This window comes from Crocuta crocuta, unplaced genomic scaffold (genome assembly GCF_008692635.1).
Source record: "Crocuta crocuta isolate KB4526 unplaced genomic scaffold, BGI_CrCroc_1.0 scaffold138, whole genome shotgun sequence".
Taxonomy (NCBI): domain Eukaryota; kingdom Metazoa; phylum Chordata; class Mammalia; order Carnivora; family Hyaenidae; genus Crocuta; species Crocuta crocuta.
Window position 1 is genome coordinate 7,678,485 of NW_027532585.1, and position 25,691 is coordinate 7,704,175.

At 41.4% G+C, this 25,691-nt stretch overlaps 1 protein-coding gene across 4 annotated transcripts; it reads right to left on the reverse strand.

Moving 5' to 3' along the window:
• Positions 1 to 1,188: 1,188 nt before the first annotated feature.
• Positions 1,189 to 24,509, reverse strand: PLEKHS1 (pleckstrin homology domain containing S1). Of its 4 annotated transcripts, none has more exons than XM_077779564.1 (13): positions 24,341 to 24,509; positions 22,346 to 22,392; positions 13,565 to 13,653; positions 13,347 to 13,453; positions 12,597 to 12,731; positions 11,160 to 11,235; positions 10,180 to 10,299; positions 8,230 to 8,355; positions 7,076 to 7,182; positions 6,435 to 6,599; positions 5,574 to 5,675; positions 4,067 to 4,202; positions 1,189 to 1,444 (listed from the first exon to the last, which is right to left on the reverse strand). In XM_077779564.1, exons 2-13 carry the CDS (start codon positions 22,371 to 22,373, stop codon positions 1,265 to 1,267), a joined length of 1,371 nt encoding a protein of 456 aa, XP_077635690.1. In that variant the 5' UTR covers positions 22,374 to 22,392; positions 24,341 to 24,509; the 3' UTR covers positions 1,189 to 1,264. The 4 variants fall into 4 exon arrangements, with proteins under 4 accessions (XP_077635690.1, XP_077635689.1, XP_077635691.1 ...); XM_077779563.1 differs by having other exon boundaries at positions 6,393 to 6,599; XM_077779565.1 differs by lacking the exons at positions 13,565 to 13,653; positions 24,341 to 24,509 and adding an exon at positions 14,387 to 14,535 and having other exon boundaries at positions 6,393 to 6,599; positions 22,346 to 22,395.
• Positions 24,510 to 25,691: the final 1,182 nt, after the last annotated feature.

The following is a 25,691-nucleotide window of genomic DNA, read 5'->3' on the forward strand; positions in this document are numbered from 1 at the left end:
ATGTCTCTTCTATCTGCAGAAGGTCTTTTCAAACCTAAATCCAAATATACAGAGAGGATCAGGACATCTATTTCTCAGAGCTGGTTTTAGATTCTTGGTCTGCCACTAAAAAGCTATGAAACTGGGAACTACAAAGGAAGTATATTATTATTATTATTATTTTGTTAACATAGCATGTTATATTAGTTTCAGGTGTACAACATAGCGATTCAACAGTTTCCATACATTATGCTATGCTTACCACATAAGTGTAGTCACCATCTGACCCCATGCATTGTTATTGCAATATTACTGACTATATTCCCCTATGCTTTACTTTTCATTCCCAAGACTTATTTTATAACTGGAAGTCTGTACCTCTTAATCTCCCTCACCTGCTTTGCCTGCCCCCGCCCATCGCCTCCACTCTGGCAACCACCAGTTCGTTCTCTGTATGTACAAATCTGTTTCTGTTTTGTTTGTATAACGCATTTGGCGCCTTGGTATCTTCCTGCACAAAATGACAGCATAGTAAGATGTATTTTCTGATGCCTCCTTTTGCCCTAACATTCCCGGATTTGATGAATACTTTTGCTCTCTGCCTTTGTTTTCCTATTTATGAAAAAAGAAGTGATGTTTTTGGCCTTGCAGGATCAATTAATTAATGTGTCAATTAGGTAAGACCTTTCAAACGTGGAAGTGTTAAGTTGTTGCCTGATTACTTGTAGAGAAAACACATCTTTGCTGTATATGACCTAAAACTGCTTCAACTTCTAGAATAGTTACTGGGTCTTTAAGAAAACAAGATGATTCTTGAAGCCAAGAGGCCACTCTGCCTCAGCATTTTGGACCGTGGGGGTGATGAATAGGAGATGCTGTTTGGGAAGGCCAATATGGTATCACATCTCTTGGGAATCTTGCCTTCCTGGAATGAACATCCCCAACTGTGTGTTCCCTACCCAACAAGGGATTGTGTGGACCATGACCTCAGAGAACGCACAGTACATTTCAGATGAGGGACTTACCCAGTCTCTGTGGTACATGGGACAAAGTCTGAGCTAATCAGGCCTTACATTTTCTCTGCGTTCCATAGTCACTACCCCCCACGACCCTCTCAACATCCCTGATGCAATAGCCAGAGATGAGAGTTTTCCCCGCCGTTAAGATGTAGATGCAGAAAATCAGAGAGGTGTGCTGATTAGCGTTATCTCACACGGCTGTAAGAGGCATAGGCCCAACTCAGTCCAGGGCCCATCCTTGCTTCTAAGCAGGGGGTCCTGGCGTGTTACTCTCTAGTTCCTTTGTCCTGGCCCTTTTTAATGGCTGGACTCCTCTTCAATTTCTTCTCTGGTCCAGACTTACCCAGTTGAAAAGGTACAACACCTTCATATTTTAACGGGCACGTACAGGCTACAGCATGGAATTTCTCTGAATTTGGGATCCGGCCGATGGTGAGTTTTATTTTCTAAAACACAAGCAAGAAGGAAATGAAGTGAGTAAAGATTATCCTTAGAATTGTTTGTTGTTGGTCTGTCCTCATTAATACACTTTGACACTGGTTTTGAAGAAAATCCTATGATGAACCATAACATCTGGGGCAGATGAAGCCAGGATGACTTATATATTTAGGTGGAAGGTGGATTTTTATCCTCTGGAAGCCACTGGGCTGAGCCTTTAGGGTAGATTCCAGAGAACACCTACGATTCCTGATGCTCCCAGTTGTACCCGGAAGTAAACGCCTCTCGAAACTAGAGAATCCAGATGAAACCTGGCAAAATCAGCCCCTGACAAGATCAGGGGGAAATTGAAGTTTGATGTTTGATGTGTTTGTCCTGTAATCTAGCATCTCTTTCTTCCTCTTCTTTGTTTTTTACACACATCCCTCTCCTCTCCTTTCAAATTCTCACACTGTCCCTACCCTGTCCCTAAGCCAACCTCCTTGTTTCTCAACTGTAGCTCAACAGGAGGGAAAGTAGATCTGATTGGTCCAAATGCTCTAGAACAATTGGGACCCTTGCTGCCCCTAGGTTTGGTTCTACATCTCCCCTCTCCCAACATTCTTTGGATATTCATTTTAATATAAACAATCGTCAGGAATGGTGGGGTGGGAAAGTAGAAGTTTTTGGTCTTCCAGGTAACCATTTTGGTGAACACCTCATATTTCTCCATAGCATCTAATTGTTCTCCAGTAGAAAGGGGCAGGCAGACTCAGTCTAGGAGAAATGCTATTGTCTCCTCCCACGCAGGCAATTCCACCATCTAGAAAGGCAGTCTTAAACTACAGTCAATGGTGCCCAGATGGAATTCCTAGATCCAGGCAAAAACCCAGGCTTTGGAGCTGATGCCTGGATCTTTGGGTCAAGGTATTGTTTGGTGGTAACTTTTGGAAGGATTCAGAAGATTCTATCTGGCACTTGGCCCCAGCTGGGTTTTTGGCAGTGGAAATATATTATGATTACCTGATTGTTGGCCTGAGCCCCTGAAATCTACGTCTTTTCTGCCAAACTCCTACCTGGTCTTTGAAACCCAAGCCAGACATTACCTTCTCTGAGACACCTTCCTAACCTTCCTCAGATAGATTTACTCCTTTCTTTCTGCTTCATTGGCCCTCTGTTCACATCTTAGGGCACACATCATATTGTAACTAGCACACAACATGCCTATTTGATCCATACTATGTGAGCTCCTTAAGCTTAGGCTGAGGCTATTTATATAGCTCTAGGACTTAGCTCAGTACCAGCATATAGGCGATATTCATAAATGGTGAGTTAGTGAATGAATGAGGAATGAGTCATTGCTCCACTACTAACTACTTATGTATCTTTGACAACTCATTCATCCTTGGCTGCTTCTCCCATTGAGGTAATAGGAATAGCATGAGGTCATTGTGTCATGCAGAAGAGATAAGACCTATATAATGAGAAACTCTCAGAGCTAGAAGAAATTTGAGAGATCACCTAGCACAGCAGTTTTCAGGAATTTTTAAAAATTTAATATTATTTATTAGTAGGATTTTTTTTTAAAGCCAGAGAGAGAGAAAGAGAGTGCAAGTTGGGGAGAGGAGCAGAGGGAGACAGAAATAGAATCCCAAGCAGTCTCCATGCCCAGCACAGAGCTCAACATGGGACTCGATCCCACAACCCTGGGATCATGACCTGAGCCAAAATCAAGTGTTGGATGCCCAAATGACTGAGCCACCCAGGTACCCCAGTTTTTGGGAATTTTAAGACAAGGAAATGTTTCTTCAAGGAGGGCTAACAGAGCCAACATCAAAAAAAGATAAATGATAAATGTAGATTGCTCTCATTGAAGTCTTACATATAGTCCTGTTCTTTATCCTTTCCTCAAGTTCCTGTCTCTTAGGGGCCCAAGAAGCACAGTTTGAAAACTGACTATATTCCTGTAGAGAGAAAAAACTGAAGCCAAGAGAAGAACATGATTTTCCCAAGGTCATGTAAGAAATAAACATAGGCTAGGGAAGGAATTTACCACATGGAGACTACTCACAGGTAGAACCATGCTAGCCCTTTAAAAACATACATAGTTTGTACACACTCACATGTTTTGTTTACTTCTTACAGTAACTCTGTGAGGAAGGCACAGCTAGGTCGATTTCTGAGATGAGGGGACTGAAGTGTGTAAAGGTGACCCTGGACAATGTTCCCCAGCCAATCAAAGAAATAAAAGCAGAGGTAACTCTATGAACACTTACTAGGTGCCAATCACATGTGTAAGCAACATGTTACACATACGATCACATTTAATATTCCAACAGCTTGTATCATCCTTACTCCCAATTTTGCAGAAGAGGAAGAAGAGGCACAAATTGGCTTAAGGTGATGAAACACAAACCCTGAGCCAATGTGATTCCATTGCAAACTCCTTCCATCACTTCATGCAGCGTCTGAGGTCCTGGACCCCAGCGTTCAGTCTCCTAATCTGGATCCCTCTCCAAATACCACCTTACATGAGAAAATTTGGAAATGGTTCTAAAGCCACAGGTATTTGCATGTATTTATATGAACCGTTCAGGCTCCACCCAAGACCTTGATGTTATTCTTGGCCAGAGCCAGTCAGCAGGACTCACCTTCTTCTGATCAGACCGGCTGAGAAACAAGGACACCTCCTCCAGGCCCTGGGGCTTCAGGTCATTCACGGCCAAAATGTGATCTCCGTGAAAAAATAAACATCCCAGGCGCGGGGGGCCTTGCCACTGAGCCACACTGCAAAGGAACCACAGTGTTCGACACCAGTGTGAGACTGTGCTCACAGGACACAGACTGGGTTCTGTCATTACCATCACCAGCTTCTGCAGCTATGTTGCACCCCATCTGAAGTAGACAAACTCTATTTTCTGTTTGGATATTCTTTTGTCTGTCACCTCTGTTGGACCTGACCCTCCAAAGCCAACTCTAATCACACCACCTCTAATGGCTCTCCCACATTTCACTTCCTTTAATTAATCCTCCCCGCCCCCACCCTGGACTTCTATTGCATAGGTGAGCACCCATTTATTGTATATTTAAATGAAGTGCATTTTTTATTTACTTGTTTATGTGGCTGTTTTTTTTTTTTCACCAGGCTATGAGACCCCAGAAGTAGAATGCTACCTTTAAAAAAAATATTTATACCCACCTAACTCCAAGTAAACAGAAAGTGCTTAAGAAGTATTTATTGAAAGTGAGCACATGATGATTACACAATGAATATCTAATGAACAATAAATGAATTGATGAANCGAAGTGCATTTTTTATTTACTTGTTTATGTGGCTGTTTTTTTTTTCACCAGGCTATGAGACCCCAGAAGTAGAATGCTACCTTTAAAAAAAATATTTATACCCACCCCACCTAACTCCAAGTAAACAGAAAGTGCTAAAGAAGTATTTATTGAAAGTGAGCACATGATGATTACACAATGAATATCTAATGAACAATAAATGAATTGATGAATGAGCAAGCTCGGGCACAGAGAAGTCTAGAGTTTCAGTCAAGGGTTTATGGAGCCCCTCAGACTGTGGGAAATTTGGAAAAGTGGAAGAGTTGTTTACTGCCCTTTTATAGAATGAATAAGCTTTTTACATTAAAGGGCTTTCTTCCCTTATGAAGATGTAATCTTCTGTCAAAATAAATTACAAAGTTTTTAAAAGAATATAGAATCAAATTAAACAGTGCTGATTTTATGAAAATTCTCTCTTTTGTGTCTGTCCCAGACCAACAGGTGTCTGGATGTCTTAGACCTTGCTGTGACCTTTTCTTTTAGACCTTAGGTTCTTGTTGACTTCATTAACTTCATCACTTCATTCATTTATCAAACAGTCATTGCTCATTGACTGGGAATGATTTCCTCGGACCATACCTATTCCTTCCTGCTTTTCCTTACCTTCCAAAAATAAGAAACCTGGACTTTTGGGTACTCCTCTACCCAACCCACTTCCCAGCTGATCCTCTTACATAGCAATACCTTTATTTTTGCCTCCACCGAAGATCTTTTGTGATAATAACTCAACAGTCCAAGCTGTCTGATCGGTTTTGTTGTTGTATCCTTATCTCCCAACCCCATTTATAATCAAGAACCCTCAAATCTCCTACCTACCATATCCGTCCTGCGGCTTCTATGAGACTAAGATAGTTTATGATGTCAGAAGAAGAAAGGAACACATTCAGGCTCTCCACTTGGCTTTCATCAGGGATGTTACTATGAGATAAGATGTTTATAAAAGTCACATCAGGCAGCTGTCTCTGGCTCTGAACTGTACTTTCTGAGTAGACTTTACCTCCTACATCTAAGACGGTATTTCCCAGTTAAAAACTGTCCAAGACATTTGGAGAATATGAATTTAAGTTACTCATTAATGCCCTCCTGCACTCCTCTTGGGATGTGCTAATGGTTGGCAGACAATGGGAAAAGAATAAAAGGTGGACTTAATTGATTATATATCACGCCAGTCTGCTTATTTCTCCACTGGAAGTGATTCCATAGACGAGGATACTGGAAAGACCAAAACCTGAGAACAATTTCATCAAATGCTCTTGACATCATGTAAAACCTAAATGTCCCCCTCTTCTTTTATAACCAAACCTCATGCAACTCACAGGCCCATAATTTTAACCATAGACGTTGGATGACATGCTACCTACGTCAGCATGATCCAGAGTTCCAGGGCCTGAAAGACTCGCCAAGGGATAATTTTTAGAAATATTTGAAAATGCTACTCACAGCCCAGGGGACTGCTTTGCTTCCAGCTCTGTTACTCACTGTCCTTGGCCACCACATCAGTAAGGAGGGGAAGCTAGTCAGATTGTTGACTGACTTGGAGATTTTTAGGAACCATTTAAAAACTTGAATTCTGAGTTAAAAAGGAAGGCTGCATTGCTCCAAGGGCCCATAAAGCTTTAGAAATTAGAACGTTACTTGATTAGTATAGATAATTGCACAATAGTAAGCGAGGCCAACCCCTTTTCATTATTCATGGTCTGTGCTTCCGTATTGGCAGGTGGAAGACAGGAGTCACTTTGGGAGACTTGTTCTTGCAAGTGAAGCTCCCCGTTCTGGATCTCTGGAAGGGCCTGCGATCCCTCTTTGCTATCGGCAGACTTTTGGGACGTCTCTCTGAAAAAACTAGAATATGAGAAGTTAATACAATACCCTTTTCCAGCATGTTTATTTATAACTTCCTTTGGTGGGTGAATCAGATTTCAGTAGCTAGGAGCCACATGAAAACTAACAAGGTCTCCAAGTATGCCCAGCCCTCAGAATCACAGCCACAGCTAGAATCAAATCCAACAAACATTCCTTCTGAAAATGGCTATGGAGTCAAAATAACCCTTCCCATTGGGCTTGAAGGACAGAAATGAGGATGAGACATCAATTCTGAGTAGAAAATAAGTTCCCCAGGAGACAGAAAATGACCTGAGGAGGTCACTACATGGTTTTCGGTGGGCAGAGAAACCATTCCCACTTCCTGTTTTGAGATTGTGGAATAATGTGTCGATCTTGGTCTGTGGTAATGTTTTTGAATTAATATACCAACAATAGTTGTTCTGTAAAAGTACATTAGCTAAACTCAATGTTAAGAACATGGCGGTTTTACATACCAGGATCTCATTGGCATGTAATGACAGTCAGTTCTCTCCGAAAGCTGTTCTGGACTACCAGGGTCAGCAAATTCACCAGGATCATTGGAAGCAATAGAAGTATCCAACTACAGATAAGAGGAATAGACGTAAGGATGCAAGCCTATCAATAACCAGGTACCTTTCTATCCCTTACTTGATGGCTCTGGGCCCAGAAAGAGTCAGTACAACCACCATCGGATTGAAAAGTGGCGCTCATTCTAGGAGGCTGAACTGGTAAAGCTTCTGGCTGACTCAAAGTCTGTTTTCTCCTCCTGGAGTCCCTGTGTTTCTGGATACAGTGTTTTATTGACTAACTTGCTGTTTATTTTTCTGTTTCATCACTAGGCACTTAGTGATATGAACCCTTTTTTCCCAACGGGTCTACTGTAGAGGCAGGTCACCAGGCTGGGTCAAAACTGGCCTCAGGCCGCTGCTCACAGGCTGGCCAACTCGCTTCAAGGGGCTGCAGAAGTCCTAGAAAAGACTGCCCCCGGGAGGCTCTCAGCTAGCCCCTCACAACTAAGGCATTTGGGGGAGCGGTTGCTCAAAAACTCTCGGGACTTTTAATTGCCTGCCTGACAGATGAATCATTAACCCATATTTGGAAAAACTCCTTCCAGGCAAGCCAGTTTTCCTGCTGCTCGCCTACAAATGGTGCTCCTCCAGAGCCAGCTTTCATGCCACTGGTGTCACCGGGAGCACCCCTTTCCTCTCTGGCCTGGTGAAGCTGTGTTCAGGCCTTCCGAGGTCCCACAGCGCCCTCTGACCACCTCAGCTATTGCCAATCTCGTCCTTCTCTGAACTTCTACTGCATGGTTTTGTACTTAATTTGGTGGTGGTGGGGGATGTTTTTTAATGGCCTTTTCCTTCTGTCTGGTAGTCATCTCCCCTGCCTCCCTTCCCTCGTGCACGCCAGGCATTTTATAAGCTTCTCTCTTCAGCACAGAGTTCTTTCTGTCTTGTATCATGGCGGCGGCCTCATTTTCAAGTGTCAGCACCGTGAGCACATCACCAGTGCCTGATTCGTCACTGTGTTCCATCGAGCCCAGCCTAGGGCCTCAGGAACAGCACAGAGTAGGGACCAAGTGAGTATTTATACAAGGAATGAAGGATTAAGGGATGGAAGGGGTTACCTTTAAAAGAATACTTCGAGGACTAATATAATGGCTCTCTTCTTCTGGATCTTCAGTAGTCTCTGACAAGAAATCATGTGGCAGATGAGCTTGTTTGAGTTCTGGAGAATTTTTTTCCATTAAATGCTGAATAAAGAGATGAAGACAGAATTAATTCTATTCTCTCTCTTTCTCTCTCTTTGCAAGGGACATGCCATAATAGATTAATTAGTTTGAGAAGATCGGAGGATTTTCCAAGGTTACACGCAAAAGTCCACACAACTTGAACTTGCTTCTTGAGTCTGGGTCACCTTGTTGAGGTAAAAGTATAAACCCATCTTTCAGGCTGTTCTCTGCCATTGGGACCTGTAACTCAGAACAAGCAGTTCTCTCAGGAGCAGGGGTTCGGGGAGGGTATAGTCTAAGGCACTAAGCTCTGCCACTGAGTCCCCCACTCCCGTCTACTAGTTTTCACCCAGTACCATCTGAGAAGATAATTAGCCCATGGTCAAGGCACCGCACCTTTCCTCTTCCTGCTCAATATTCCTCTTTCGTGTTCTGCTCACGTTTCTATTGTTTCCATAGCAATGCAATTTGCTAGTGTTGATCATGTGATAGTATGAATTATAGTCTACAAGGTAATGTAGGTTTAGCCAATTACCACCTTCCCTTCCCAGTAGATACAAGATCCTCTACTAAAGCAATTGTTTTGCCTGGCAGGAAAACTGTTACAAGTACAGCTTAATTCTTCTAAGAACAATGCCTTTGAGCAAGGAGTTTTGAAAAAGATCTTGAAAGTTTTCTAGCAAGTCCATGAAGGAAAGTGATTTTAAAAAACAAAATACTTTAAATGGTGTCCATTTTTCTAGTGCCAAGGTCATGAAGCCAGACCGTGCTGAGTTGGGGGTGATGAATGGTTCCCACTTAGTTTCAATAACAACGACGATGACAACAATGACCACCACAACAAAACCCAACAAGGTAGATGGTACTCTTAACTGGAGCTGACTGAAAAATCTCCGAATTGGAATACAAAGTGTGAAAAGGCAGGATGACCAGTAATGTTATCTTTAGGGAGAAGGGGTATCATGAGTGAAAAAGCAAGGGGGTATTCGCTGAAAAGAGTTATCTTTCTCAACCCATTTCCTACAAATACCAAATGAGGTCTTTGGCCTGGTGAATTTGATATGCTACAGAAAGCTTTTAAAATAGTTGGAGAGCTCCCAACTAGATAAAACAAAGGTTATGCCATATTAAGATGTGCTTGGTACCCATGGAGAGGGGGAGTCCAGAGTTACATCTCTAAGGGACAAAATGGTATCCATGGCAGAAGATAAAAAAAAAAAACAACAACCCAACCACTCAGCTCATTTACCCAAAGTTGGGAAGGTTGTGAATCCAAGAGAGTTGAGAATATAATCACAAATCACTTTCAAGGGCCAGATGTATTTTTTTTTTCCTCAAATGGATTTCATTAGAAATGAAGGTGAAATGTCACACACACACACACACAAATGCAACACACACACGTAAGAAGAAGCAAGATCAATCTGGGTAAATGGAAGAGATTAATAAGAACCTTGATTTTACCCCAGACATATAAATGTTATGGTAGGAAACCAAGTGGTGTGTTGGGAATCTTTTTACAGAGGTTATCTGCACCCTTTGCATGAAAGGAAGGAAAAAGTTGCCAGCCAGGCTTTGGTTTAGCTGGAGGGTTCTCCACCCAACATCACCGGATGCATGGCAAGGAGCACCCAAAATCAATGAATACATTTCAAGGTAGGCAGGGCAAGCAGGAAGGCTCATTTGTGATATAAGAAACAGACTGAATACAGGATAAATAATAGGGCTGAGATCATGATGGTGGGTTAGGCTTAGAGGAAGGTGTCAGATACATGGGAAATACTTTGGAAGCGTCAGTGGACTCCCAGGCAAGGTGTCGAGAGAGAAAGAAGGAAGTCTGATTACCATGTCTGGAAGACTATTTCTTGGTGTGGTGGGGTTGACAGCCTCCGATGCGCAGGAAGGACGAAGGAGAGGATTGGGGTCTGAAGAAGGCCTTTTACCACCCAGTGAGAGTTTCTCTTGCTTATGGAAAAGAAATATTGCAATCAGGGCATGATCCATGTTTTGCCTGGAATGAAGCAAGAACCTTGTCGCTGGGCTTCCTGGCTTCAGTCTTTTCCACTAACATTTATACCCCCCAGTCAGCCTTCTCTTGTTAAGATGTGAGGTGATCATACCTCTGTCCTGTTTCCAAACCCTTGAGGACTCTCAGCCTGGGCTTCAGATGTCCTGAATGTCCCGCAACCTGTCTTTTTGACCCTGTACCACTACTTTCTGATCATTTGGGTCTACTCATAGACACACCTCACTTTCCTTCCTCTATGGCCTCTGCTCTTGCTAGAAGCATAGAACAACTTAGAAAACATGTCAAAATGATACCTAGAGACTGAGTTTCACTTATAAAGGTCTGCCCTAAGAAAGGACTTGTGGAAATCAGTGAAGGTTCTTGGGAAGTAAGTTAAAAACTAAAGCTACTAGCCCTTACATTAAAGAGATATTACAGTGAAAATGCAAGAGATCTGAAAAGCATTTTTATAGAAACCAGCCTAGACTGAGTCATTGAAAAGGTAGCTGTTGTGCATCTTGAATAACAATGATGGGAACTACTGTAGTTTTAGCTACTCTTAAAAAAAATGCCCCACTTATATTGCATCCCTCTGACCCCGTAATGAACATTTGAAGGGTCTGTATTTTAGGTCTCTTGCAAAACACGGAAGTATTTTTTCCTATTGTTCATCACAAAAATAACAAGGATGTACATTTTCTCACTTATTTATCCCCTGTGCCAGTTGCTAAGGAGGAAAAGCAAAAGCTACCATTGTTTCCTTGTGAAAGAGGCTGTGTTCAGGTGCCCTGTTATTTTATTAGTGATGTAAAGTCACCTCTGTATTCCGGTGTGTTGCTTTGACATCCCAGCAAAATGATGACATGAAGGAGACCCAGTCTTTAATCTTCTCCCTGTCGATAGGAATAAACTTTTCAGCGGGCGGGTGGCAACTATAGCACCTGTGCTCCTTTTGAACCAGAAAACGATTCTTTCATTAAGGTTGGAACAGTCAGTGCGAGCAGATACCAGGGGAATAAAGATTTTTCCCGAAGTAGCTTCAATGACCCACTGGCTCCCCACCACCTCCACAACTTGCACACTAGAATTAATCTTCGTGCCGCCTCTGTGAGGAAAGCTCAGAGAAATGGGAAGAATAGTCGAAAATAACAGTAGTAATCATAGGTTTGGACCTTTTGGCTTTGACACTGATTTCTTTTGTGTTCTTAAGCCAGCCCCTTAACTTGTCAGCAGCATTTTTGTATAGCCATCCAGGTGTGCCTCCCTTTGGGGAAGGCATGTGTTTATGAAGCCTGTGTTCGAATGAATTTATATAAATCACATCTTTTCTACTGCCTTTCATGACAATGTGAAAAAGAAAGCTTTTTGCCGTGGGCTTAATCTGTGGCAGATCAAGGTTCTTCAAACTTTGGCCTTAGCGTTCTGTGCCTCCTCTGCCTAGTTCGCTCCGTTGGCCTTGGCCTCTCTGGAGTCAAGCAGACAGTAGTCTATGAAGGATCTATTAGGCACTTTTGCTGGCACCAGGAGCCGTTCTTAAAAACCAAAGACTTCTTCAGGGATGAGCATTGCCCCTCCCTAACATATATAGCTTGTAGAGATGCTTGTGTTTTGGGTTCTTTTCCATGAAAGGTATCTGGCATGATGGTGATGGGGTTGTGGGTTGAATTGTGTCCCCCCCCCCAAAATTCATCTGTTGAAGTGTCAATCCCCAGCACCTCAGAATGTGATCTGATGTGGAAATTGGGTTGGGTTGTTGTAGATGTAATTGGTTAAGATGAGGTCGTACTGGCCTCCTAATCCACTATGACAAGCATCCTTATAAAAACTTTGGATGCAGAGACAGGCTCCCAGGGAGAATGTTGTGTGAACATTGTAGGTCTGCTGCCACAAGCCAAGGAACTACCAGAAACTGGGAGAAAGACCTAGAACAGACCTTCCCTAGTGCCTTCAGAAGGAACATGGCCCTGTGACACCCTGATTTTGAACGCCTAGCCTCCAGAACAGTAAGACAAAACGTATCTGTGGCTCTCAAACATGCAGTTAGTGGTACTTTGTTATGGCAGCCCTAGGGAATGAATACTGTTACTTTTTGAGAGGTTTTAACAAATAATGGAGACCACCCGGTTGGTGTTGCAGGGGGTGGCCATGGATTTCTGGTCAACGTATGTTTATTGTTTATTGGTTTGAGATGTTTTATTTGTCTGTCCATTTTGTATTGTGCACACGGGGAACACTGTGCTTTCTTACTACTTACCTGTCATGGCCAATGAGGAAATATTCCCTGTTAATGGTTCTGATGGACATCACCTCGTCAGGGTGGCATTTAAACATCTTATGTACAGATTGCATTTTTTCACGGCTACTTATGCCAACTTCTACACTGGAGCTTCTGTTAGATAGAGACAAAGTATTACACAGATTCAAGCACAATGACTCCTGTTTTATATTAGGATCCAACCTGAATAAAAGTTAGGTCTGCTTGATCAATATTTTGGAAATTGCCAATAATGTTACAAAATAAGTTTAGATCTGCTCATTACTGATTGCAAATACTTGGTTCACCCTTGAACTTAATTCAAAAATTCCTATTTCCATTGAATTCTTTGCTCTACAAACTATCATGTTTCCTAATTTTCTTTTTGTATATAACTTCTTAAAGAGAAAATTAAAAAAAAAAAAAGCAAATCCCAATACTTTTTAGAAAATCCATCTTGGCATGAAATGATGAATTTATCTGCACTCCCTCATCCGTGAATTAAGCAAATCAAAGTCTTTTGTAACTAAATGCTTATTAATGAATAATTTATGAACCGTTATATACAATGTGAAATAAGTATTTGGCTGTGTTTTACTCAGAATGTTTCTCATTTTAGCTTCTTCTTTTCAGCAACCAATATTGTAAGCATGAAGGCTTTGCTTCTTTCAGTCTATGATTTAAATTTCAATTTGGATGCCCTTTGTTAGTACTTGTTGTTATAAACGTTTTTCCAGATTGGATGCACACCGGTCAATTTCAATGGCACCTCGCTGATGTTGGTCTTTGTAATAGGAGAGATGAAGGCTCCTTCCCCCACTCTTTGACAGGATGAAAAACCGCTTTTTCCAAGAAGACTGAAAAATGAAAACATTTTGCATCTTAGTTAAATCTCCAAGGAAGAGAAAGGATTTTTAAAACGCTCATGAAGCTAGTGCGAGGCCCGTTAGATCATGGTGCATACTTACAGCCGAGAAGAAAAGCTGAGGAGGTGGTGATTTAATAAAGTAATCTTGTTTGCAGACCTCATTTTCATAATAAAATGTAAATTGTTTGCCTAAAGAAGAAAGTGAACAGACTCAGTTTGTTCCCTGTAAATTTGAGGAAAGAACCGCTTTGGTTGGAAAACACTATTCCCCTTTGGAAAGGTCTTCAAATTATTCAGGTGTGGAAAGGAACTTCGATCCTAGGGCAGGAAAACAAAGAGCCCAGAGGTCCAAGGACATTATTTCTTATTCGGCCATAGCCAGGACCTTCCTTCAGATGACATTTAGAAGCTCCTTAACGTCTGGCTCTCATTTCTGGGGCATGTTGCTGGCTCTCAAGATGTGAGCAAAGGTTTGTCGCTATTCCCATCAGAGCACCAGCCACAGAAGCAGGATAATTCTGTCTTGCTCCTTGGCTTAGTAAACAGAAGCAAAAACATCTGCTCTTGAAAATGAGGTGGCAGAGTGGTTACCTTAAAAGGTTTCCAAAATGTTAACTGCTTCTCTGTAAGGATTGAAATTTAGAGGTTTATTTTTTTCTGCAAAATGTCTTTGAGAAATAGACTACCTTTATTATCTAGAAAAGCACCATGTTGTTAAAATAAAGGTTTTTTTGCTTTCACGTCCAGGCTGTAGTTCTGGTTTGCCCATGGTTTTTATAAAGACAGCCTTTACTAAAGAGTTAGAGCTTTTCTGTTAAGTGAAAACAGAATCAGGATTAGGTAGCACAACGGATGGGGACAGTATGCTAGAATTTAGTAATTCTTGGGGCGCCTGGGTGGCTTAGTCGGTTAAGCGTCCGACTTTCGCTTAGGTCATGAGCTCGCGGTTCATGGGTTCAAGTCCCGCGTCGGGCTCTGTGCTGACTGCCAGCTCAGAGCCTGGAGCCTGTTTCAGAGTCTGTGACTCCCTCTCTCTCTGACCCTCCCCTGCTCACGCTGTCTCTCTCTCTCCTAGAAATAAAAGAAAAAAACAAAACAAAAAAAATTAGAATTTAGTAATTCTTTTTTTTTTAACATTTTCTTTTAAAAGTTTATTTATTTAAGGGGGAGCTTGGGGTGGCTCAGGCAGTAAAGTGTATGACTCTTTTTGACGCCAGTCATGATCTCATGGCTTCGTGGGTTCTACACTGACAAGCACAGGGTCTGCTTGGGATTCTCTCTCTCCCTCTCTCTGCCCCTCCCTCACTTGAGCTGTGTCTGTCTCTCTCAAAATAAATAAACTTAAAATAAAAAAGTTTACTTATTTAAGTAATCTCTACACCCAACGTGGGGCTCAGACTCATGACTCCAGGATCAAGAGTCACATGCTGTTCCAGCCGCACCAGAATTACGACACGAATGTAGTAATTCCTAGGCAGCTGTCCTCACCTTTCCTCCTTCCCCTCGTTCTCAGCAACTCTGCCTGCTCCCCACCCTCCATCCCTTTACACACACACACACACACACACACACACACACACGGAAAAGGAAAAGAAAAACAGAATGAAGCAAAATTGCAAAAAAGTTTTGGCTCCTTTTTAAAATTGCATGGCCACGGACAAAAATAACAGATTTATTTACTGAACAAATATTTAGAGAGCACCTGGAATCTATAATTTTCCCTGCTTCCTCATCTGTAAAAGGAAGGCAATAGCACCACAGATTTGTGGTGAGGACTGAAGGAGTTAATGTGTGGAAACCTCTCCGTACTGGGCCTGGCACAGAGTAGGGCTCACTGAAGAGCAGCTATTATTAACAACAGAGGAAACTTTAGCCTTTATTATTTGCAGAATAAACCAGTCTCTCATCTGCCTCTAATATAGGTGCTCTTTGGTCGTATTAAATTTAAAAGGTTCAAAAAAAAATTTAAAGCTTCAACAGGTAAGATACTTTATAAAAATTTGGTCTTAGAAGTCCCTAATCACATTGTATACAATTCACAGAATCTTAAAGTAAAGTAAATATCTATGAGGACTTAGGCCAGTTTGGCACTTCCAGGGTGTCCCCGGTATTCACATTGACTGCCACCTCCGGGGCACAAAAACTCTGACAGTGTTTATTGACTATGGCCATGACACTGTTTTCTCCAGAGCTTAAGCTGAAGAAAATAACCCAGTAGACAATTTGGTTATCTTAATCTGAGCTTATGAAGCCATCACTATTCAGCCAATTTACTGGTTAAGGTATATGAGGTCCAGAGATATTACATGTCTGCCTCTTTGCTGCATTCAAGCAAACTCAGAGGGTATGGCGACAGAAAAATTTTGGCCAAGATGACATTAATCGTTAATAAGGGTGTTTGGGTTTTTCTCTATAACAGGATTCTGGGCTTAAAAATGAGCTACGAGAGAAACTTCATGATCAGGTCTTTTCAGGCCACCTGGCTTCTGCTTGTATTCCCTGCCTTCATGGAACTTCCTGTCACACGTGGAAGGTGGGTGATACACAAGAAACGAAAACAGGCAAGATGAGTGCAGATTGTGATACGTGCATTGGAGAACATGACCAGGGTAATGAGACAGAGCTGCCAGGTGGAGAGGGCCCTTGAGGAAGAGGAGTCCGGGGAAACCTTTATGATGATGAGGATGAGCCAAGCGTGTAAAGAGCTGGGTAGACAGAAGAAGTAGCATAGTCAAAGGCCCAGGGACAGGAAAGGGGAGCAGGAAGAGCACAGGAGCCCTGAGTGGCTGGGATATAACGAGCCCGTGAGGACTCTAAGAGTGGTCTAAGATAACGCTCGAGCCAAGTCCAGTTGGGCCTGGGAGGCTGTAGGCCAATACAGTGCGTTTGATTTTAAAACCAATGGACAAGACCACCCATGTTAGCTTTGCCAAAAAACCAGTGGAACAATCTCACCAATCCTCTAGACCCAGTTTGTAGGAAATACAAAAAACAGGAATATGTTAAGCAACCATGCCAGGGATGTCATCAGCACATCCAGTCTGTGAGAAACTGACAGGACAAATTTTCAATATTTTCACCCTAGTGTATGCAATTTCTGCCCCTAAACCTCTTCACTTGGACTTTTCATAAACTTCTTTCTCTCGTCACTCTATCCCCTGGAGCCTTTCATGAAGTGGTGATACCGATACCTGTCCAGCCTCTCTACCTAGAACACTCTGAGTCACTTTAACTGTCACCGTTCCATCAGTCTTATGGCCAGTCAGTGATTAAATCATGCCCACTTTCACTTCCCAAATACCTCTGGGATCTCTCCCTAGCATTCTCTTCCCATCACTGCTGCCTTCAAGACCTTCATATGTTTCAATGTATTCAAATTCATATGCAATCAAGACCTTCATATGTTTCTCACTGTACTGTTGCAGTAGTGTCCAGTCTGACATCCTAATCCCAGCCTTGACATCTTCAAACCCATCCTTGACATACCTCTGAGTGTGAACACACAATCTGACTGGCCCAGAACTTTGGACAAAGACAGAATAACAGAGACTGGGTTACCCAGACAAAATAAATAAAATAGCGGTTTTCGGGACACTTGGCATGGGTGATAACATCACTGATCCCTATGAGACAGGAAACAAACAAGGGGGGGGAAGGCTACAATTCCCTTGACAGAGTTTCCAGCTACAGCAAAGGAAAGGGGAACTGAGGTGAAATCAGGTGAATTCCTGAGTTGAGGAGACAGAGCTAAGGCTTCAGGGAAATTAAGGCACTAGCATTCACTAGCCAAAGAGGAAAGAGCTGCACACAGAAAGAATTACAGAGACACGCCTATGTTTTTAAGAATTCAAGAGTATTAAGCAATATATGTGTGTGAGGAAACCACCCAAGGCCAGAGAAAGAACCACTAGAAAATATTAGAGAAAACAGCATCCAGTGCTCATACAAAACCAGAAAAGATACCTGTTCCCTCCAGCCAGACTGGTAACATTTATAATTTATGGGGCATTAGGTAGGGTACTCAGAAAGGTCCTACCCCAGTAGTGAGGAATAATTATCTTTGGGCTGAGGACTGCTCCAGATACACCCAACAAATCAGGTGTTTGGGTTTTTCTCTATAACAGGATTCTGGGCTTAAAAATGAGCTACGAGAGAAACTTCATGATCTTTTTTTTTTTTTTTTAAAGTTTATTTATTTATTTTTGAGAGAGAGAGAATACACGAGAAGGGGAGGGGCAGAGAGAGAGAGAAAGAGAGAGAGAGAGAAAGAGACAGAGAATCTCAAGCAGGATCTGAGCAGAGCAGAGCAGAGCTGGACATGGGGCTCGAGCTCATGAACCATATCATGACCTGAGCCAAAATCAAGAGTCAGATTGCTTAACTGACTGAACCACCCAGGTGCCCTAAAAGCAAGTCTTAAAAGGATCAAATTGTTTCCAAAAAAACTTACCTGCATCCCAAAACCAAGCTCAAGATATGCAGAAATACAAAAATATGCAGCACCCAACAAGGGAAAAATGTCAATGTCTGGCAACCAGTGGAAGACTACCAAACATGCAAAGAGGCAGGAAAACATGACCCATAATTAGGAACATGATCTATTAAAATGGGCCTAGAACTGACACTGATGTTCAAATTACTAGAGGAAGTTGTAAAAACAGTTATTATAACTGTATTTAATGTATTCAAGGAGCTAGGTAGAGATACAGATGATATAAAAAAGACCCAAAGTAAACTTCCAAATATGAAAACTACAATGTCTCAGAAATAAACAAATAAAACACCCTGAATCGGAGGAATAGTAGATTAGTGAACATGAAGACGAAGTAATGGGAACTATCAACATAAACGCAGAGGGGAAAAAAGAACAAAAAAACATTAAAAGAGCAGTGCACAGTGGGACAATTTCTTTTTTCTTTTTACGTTTATTTATTTTGAGAGAGAGAGAGTGCACTCTCATGAGTGAGTGGGGGAGGGGCAGAGAGCGAGGGAAAGAAAGAGAGAGAGAACCCCAAGCAGGCTCCATGGTATCAACACAAAACCTAATGTGCGGCTCGATCCCACCATCTGTGAGATCAAGACCTGCACCAAAATCAAGAGTTGGATGCTTAACCCACTGAGCCACCCAGGTGCCTGACTGTGGGACAATTTCAAGTGGCCTACTCTACAAGTAATGAAATCCCTAAGTGGGTAGGGATACAGAAAAAATATTTAAAGAAATAATGCTGAAAAGTGTATAAATTTAAAGAAAACTCTAAACCCAGTGATCCAAGCAGGTCAGGAACCCCAAACACAAGGTACATGAAAAAACTATAGTGAGGCATGATGTAATCAAATTGCTCAAAACTAATGATAAAGAAAATAACCTTAAAGTCAGCCAGAAGGAAGGAAAATACATTTGCAGAAGGAAAAAAAACATATGAAAGGCATTAGATTGCTCATCAGAAATAATGTGAGCAAAAAAACAATGGAGAAAATATTTAAAGTACTGAAAGAAAAACCTGTCATTCTAGAATTTTATATGCATCAAAAATATCTTTCAAAAATAAAGGCAATTTCAGGGCGCCTGGGTGGCTCAGTCAGTTGAGTGTCTGACTTTGGCTCAAGTCATGATCTCACATTTGTGGGTTCGAGCCCTATATTGGGCTCTGTGCCGACAGCTCAGAGCCTAGAGACTGTCTTGGCTCTGTGTCTCCTTCTCTCTCTGCCCATCCCCTACTTGTACTCTGTCTGTCTCTCAAAAAATAAAATAAAATGTTAAAAAATTAAAAAATATAAAGGCAATTTCAAGACATTTTTCAGATATACAAAATCTAAAGAGATTCCTCAACAAGAGGCCTGCACTACAAGAAACATTAAAGGAAGTCCTTTGGGTGGAAAAAAATGATACCCGATGGAAATCTGAATTTATATGGATGAATGAACAACACTGAATGGTCACTGCAAAGTACATATATTATTTTTTTGCATTACTTAAAATATTTAAAAATTCAACTGAATGTTCAAACAAAAAACTAACATTATACTGTGCAGATTATAACATATGTATAAGTAAAATGCCATTTCATTAAGTAAAAGACATGAAGTCCAGGAGAGGAAAATAGAAGTATACTTTTATAAAATTCTTATATGTGAATTGTTATAATATCACTTGTAATAAGATAGACTGTGATATGTTAAAAATATATACTATATGCCCTAGTGCGACCACTAAAATAACAAAACAGTTACAATTAATAAGCCAAGAAAAGCGATAAATAGTATCATAAAAATACTCAGTTCAAAAAATGATGAAAAATAGGGAAAAGGTGAACAAAGAAAAAAATGAGACAAACAGAAAACAACGCTATGATAGACTCAAACCTGATCACATCAATATTCACATTAAGTGTAAATGGTCTAAAAAAATCAATTAAAAGGAGGAAGCTGTCATATTGGATAAAAAAAATCAAGACTCAACTGCATGGTACTCACAAGAAACACATTTTAAATATAAATACACATAGGGTACCTCAGTGGCTCAGTCGGTTAAACATCCGAATCTTGATTTTGGCTCAGGTCATGATCTCATGCTTCATGGGAGTGGGTTAGAGCCCCACGTCTGGGCTGTGCACTGACAGTGCAGAGACTGCTTGGGATTTTCTCTCTCCCTCTCTTTCTGTCTCTCACCTGCTCATACACCCTCTCCCTCTCTCTCTTAAAATAAATAAATAAACGTTAAAAAAACAAATACAAAGACACAAATAGGATATAAGTAAGAAGTCAGGAAAAGGATATACCATGCCAACAGCAGTCAAAGCAAAGTTGGACTGGCTATAGTAAGATCAGATTTCATAGCAAAATGTTACCAGGGATAAAAGTCTTTTCATAATGATACAGGGACCAATTAACCAAAAGGACATAATAATCCTACACATTTATGTACCGAATAACAGACTTTTAACAAACTTGAGGCAAAACCTGCTAGAATTACACAGAAATAGACCAATCCACAACTATAGTGAGAGTTTTCAGTACCTCTCTCTCCATAACTGATAGAAAAAATAGGCAGAAAAACATAAAGGTTCAGTGGACTTGAACAACAGTATCCATAACAAGCTCGGCCTGATTGATATTTACAGAACTCTCAACAACAGCACAATGAACACCTTTCTCAAGGGCATGTGCAGCATTTCCCAAGACAGATCATGTTCTGGGTCCTAAAACCAGTCTCAATAAATCTGAAAGGTTCCAAGGTTTACAAAGTAGATTTTCAGAGCATAAGGGAATCAAATTGAAAATCAATAACAGAAAACATTTGGGAGTGATGCATATGTTTGTTATCTTGATTGTGGTAATAGCTTCCCAGGCATATACACATATCAAAACTTATCACATTATACATTTTAAATATGCGTAGTTTATTGTATGTCATTTTTACTTTAATAGCTATTTCAGGAGTGCCTGAATGGCTCTGTCAATTAAGCATCTGACTCTTGATTTTTTAAAAAAAATTTTTAACGTTTATTTATTTTTGAGACAGAGACAGAGCACGAGCTGGTGAGGGACAGAGAGATGGAGACACAGAATCTGAAACAGGCTCCAGGCCCTGAGCTGTCAGCACAGAGCCCGATGCGGGGCTCGAAGCCACAGACCGCGAGATCATGACCTGAGCCGAAGTTGGACACTTAACCGACTGAGCCACCCAGGAGCTCCTGACTCTTGATTTTGGCTTAGGTCATGATTTCATGGTTCATGAGGTTGAGAGCCCCATGTCGGGCTCTGTACTGACAGCATGAAGCCTGCTTGGGATTGTCTCTCTCCCTCTCCCTTTGTCTCTCTCCATCCTCCTCTCTCTCTCTCAAAATAAATTATAAACGTTAAAAAATATATCTATTTCAAAAAATAGGACCAGTCTAAAATGCAAATCTAATGATGCCGTTCTCTTGTTCAAGGACTGCTGGTCATATGAGGTCAAGTTCTAGTACAAATAGTGCCGTATTTCCACAGCCTCATCCTCTGCTCTTCAATGTCCTACTTTATAGCCACATTGTCCTCTGATGCATCCTGCCTCTAACCCAGTCATTACTTTGCTATGCCATCCCTCTCTGCTGAGATGTGCTCTTCGCCAATCTCTCTTAAAACCCTATACATCTTTTAGGGTCCAACTTACATGCCTTCTGATAAAACCTCTCCAGATTCCCACAACTACTTGTATGCCCTTTCTTTTTCAGATTCCCATAACGTTTCACACTTACTTTCATGATGCCTATCATATCCCGATTGTTTGTACTTAGCTTCTCAATACAGTAACCCACATGTGTTTATCTTGACTTCCCAACAAAATTTATAAACCCGTTGAGAGCAATGACTCTATTACTTACTCTCTATCCTCTACAATATGAAGGACAGTGACTTACTAATAATAGGTGCTTTGATAATTTGACTTCTAAATTATTTCATCCTAACCTCAGCTTTTCTAACTATCCACCTGCAACGAGCTATGTAAACATAAACAAGGACCTCTGAATAATACACCTCCATCTACCCCTATAATAAACAATTCAGGCAGTTTCTCCAAGTGAGAATTTCCTATTAAATTGTGAAATATTCTTCAGTCTTTTGTGGGCTATAGTTTGCTTCGGCACCATCTCCAAGCAACAGATTTAACATTTGGTTAATGAAAGTCAGAAAATGTCAAATTTCTAGATAGGTGAGCTCTCACAAAATAATTAACCGACACAACAGCCTCTGCTACAGTCTCCATACCATGAATCATTGTCCCAGAATGCCACCCGTTATCCTCACTAAAACTATCTTCTGTACCCTGGTTTAGCTTGATGAGAATTGTTCATCATTTTCAATAAGCTTTTTTCCTTAGGAGAATATATCCCTTGGGTACCTGGACTCTTCTGAGGCTTGGGTTCCATTATGGCTCCTAGTTCGTGTCTGTCAAAAGGAAGAGGTAAATGTCAGTTAGTCCTCAGGCAACAGTGTGTGTCACTGTTTAACCACTCAAACCTCCAGCATCAGGATGGTGCCCAGGAATGCTGCCGAGATGGGCAGCTCCCACTTCCCGTTCTGCTCCCAAGGCTGATAGGAGCCTAAGTTACAAGGACAGATCCAAGCAGCTTGTGCTCACCAAGTGGACAGTTCCGTGGCCGTGTTGCTAGAGCGACTGAAGGGACACACTGCCTGGGCTTTCTCTGCTCCTGCTCCCTAAGTGACTCTGACAACAATGTCCCTGAGGGCGGGGCAGCACCAAGGAGGAGAGACGAAAACAGGGAAGAGGGCAGGGTGCTGTGGATCCAATGCACCTGAGAAGGCGTTTCTAGCCAAGAGGAAGCATAAGACAAGCGCTTCTCCATGCTAGGAACTTGCTTTCTCCGGAGGAAAACTGCAGAGCAGGGGCTCTGTTCTTCGCCTGCCGCAGGCGCCTGCCTGTGCCTCACTCTGAGGACTGGGGCTCACGTGTGAAACTGACTCTGAGAGATGGAGCCCTCTCCTGGGCAGCTCTGCTGGCGATCCTTTGAGCAACGTGGGGCCCTTTCGAGAAGCGGGTCCTACAGGGTAAAGGGTCTCAGGGCAGGTGAGGTCTTTGAAATTAGGGATGCGTTGGTGATCAATTCTTACCTTGAATTAGTAAGACTCTCAATAATGAGGAAAGCATTGAGCAGGGCAGTACTGGGCAGTGCCAGTAAAATGAGGGGAGGCAAAGGGCCCTTGCTACATATTTTGTATATTATATATGATAAATATAACATGCAAAACCTGTGTTAACTGACTATGTTATCAATAAGGCTTCTGGTTAACAATAGGCTATTTGTGCTTAAGTTTTTGAGGGAGTCAAAAGTTATAAATGGATTTTTAACTGCATGGGAGGGTTATCACCTCTAACCCCCATGTTGTTCAAGATTCAAGTGTGTAGGTATATAAATATTGAATTACATATGTATGTATTTCATAGCATATATGAAATCTAGTATATGTATACATATGTGAAATCCATTATATATAAAACTTATTATATAAATTTTGCTTATATAAGCAAAATAAGCCTAAGCTTCTGTTATAGAAATAAAATTATACATTATATATGAAATCTCATTCACTTTCATACATGTTTCTAGATATGAAACATACAGATTTCATATATACTTTTACATATAATACTATAAAACTTACACTCCTTTTATAATGGTTATAATACCCATTTTACATATGGGCAAAGTGTTATCAGAAGAGACTAAGCAATTTGCCTTTGAGCTCATAATTAAAAAGGAACAGACCCAGAACTCTAACTTGAGAGTTGCTGTCTGAATGACTTTGCTTCTCCTTCTATTTAAGAAAGAAGAATTGGGGTGCGTGGGTGGTTCAGTTGGCTGAGCGTCCAACTCTTAATTTCGGCTCAAACCATGATTCCAGGGTTGTGAGATCAAGCTCCGTGTTGGGCACGGAGCCTGCTTGAGATACCTTCTCTCTCTCTCTCTCTCTCTCTCTCTCTCTCGCCCCTTCCCCTGCTTGTGCGTGCTCTCTCTCTTACAAGTAAAATAAAATTAAATAATAAAACAAATAAAAAATAAAACAAATAAAAGAATATTTATTTTATAGTTCTGCTTGCATTTCCTGTCACTGCCCCCAAACAAAAAAGCCTTTCAGATTTATCTCTTTGATCCCATTCCAGAGAATCTACACCCACTATCCTTGTCCATAACCTGTTCATGTTCATGTCATTTGGGATTTGATGAGGAGGTTGCCAAGAGGTCCTATGTCCTTCCGACTATACAATCCAAGAAAATTATGAACCAAGAGCCCATAAAAGCAGTTTTTCTCAATTAACATTTCAGATTACCAGAACCCCTGAGAACCTAAGACGTTCAAACCAAGCAGTACTTACAGGCAGCCAGCCGGTCGCTGGTTCAGTTCTCAGCAAAGTGCCCTGTCTCTGGGTCTCCTGACCTTCACTCTGGGTTCTTAGTGGCAAGATGAAAATTAAATACAAACTGCTTTAAATGTGAACCAACAGGAAGTTCCTAAACTACTATCTTATGACAGATTTTACTCTTGCCCTAAGCTAAAATGGAAGCTATTGTCCTAGGGGAAGTCCTGGGCTTTCAGACATTTTGTGGCTTGGCACAGACCAGCCCTTCGCATTCCAGCTGTCTAGCATCAAAAAATAAAAGCAAACAAAGAAAAAAAATTCCCACTAGCCGTTGCCTTTAGTCACAATGATTCTTATAGAGAACAGCCTCAGCCTTGCCTTGACCTCCTGCAGTCATTACTATTGAAATAATTCTTCTGCTTCGCACCACCCACACCATCCGTTTCCTCCCAATGGCCTCCTGGGGAAGGTAGAAAGGATTCCTTTGTGCCAGACGAGGAAACAAAAGCCTGCCTTCTCCAACACAGCTGCACACACCAGCAATCTCCAGGACCATTTGCTTCTTCATCCATAACAGTGTTGTCATCAATAGGGAGGCTCTAGCTAGGCTCTCTTGTACAGCCACTCAAGAATCCTTAAAAATAAGAGTTTTGCTCACAAGAAGGAATAGCAGTCAAGCCTTGTTGAAATCCTCTCTTCCTTTTGCTTCCAAATTACTCTTCCCATTTTGTTCTCTTCTGCCCTCATCTATTAGCTTTGTCTCTTTGTTTGTTTCTCTACTTGCATGCAGTTCATTCATTTCAGAATTCCCAGAGTAACTTCCATAGATATTTCCCCACTCTATAAGTATTTATTGATGCTGGCAGTGTTGAGATCCTTTTGAGATTGGTGAGCTTGATCTTGAATTTACCAAGATACCTGTCTGACTGATGTATGGTTTTCTCTAGTGGCATTTGGCTGTTCCGGAGAAGAATGCGGGAGTTGGGGAGTGAGGTTTGTTTCCAGTTAATGGGGTTGTTTTTTTGTTTTTGTTTTTTTTTTTGGCCAGGAAGATAGGATCAAGGGAAGTTAAGATATTTCTGAAAGACTGACCCAAATGATGAACCATGGAATCAGAGGGGCATAAGGAGGAAAAAGAGACTAGAAGGAGACTCCTAGAGAGGAAGTACGTATGAGATTGAAGAAAGATGGAACCAGCTGGCTGGAAAGATAGGAGGTGTGGCTCAGAGACAGAATGATTGACTGATGATCTTAAACACAGAACAGTTGCAGGGAGCAGGTGGCTTTGTGATAGTGTAGAATAAAGGTCATTGGTGATGAGGAAGTCAAGGAACTGAGTGAGAGGCAAGGGTGCTTGGTCATCCAT

Bases quoted from the DNA above. Each gene is read 5' to 3' on its own strand.
- PLEKHS1 (XM_077779563.1), bottom strand. From the start codon at position 22,373: ATGGAACCCAAGCCTCAGAAGAGTCCAG. The intron at 12,732-13,346 runs GTGTGCATCCAA...TCTATCTAACAG, and splicing joins GGTGCCATTGAAATTGACCG to AAGCTCCAGTGTAGAAGTTG. The intron at 1,445-4,066 runs GTGAGTCCTGCT...CTTGTGTTTTAG, and splicing joins GCCGGTCTGATCAGAAGAAG to AAAATAAAACTCACCATCGG.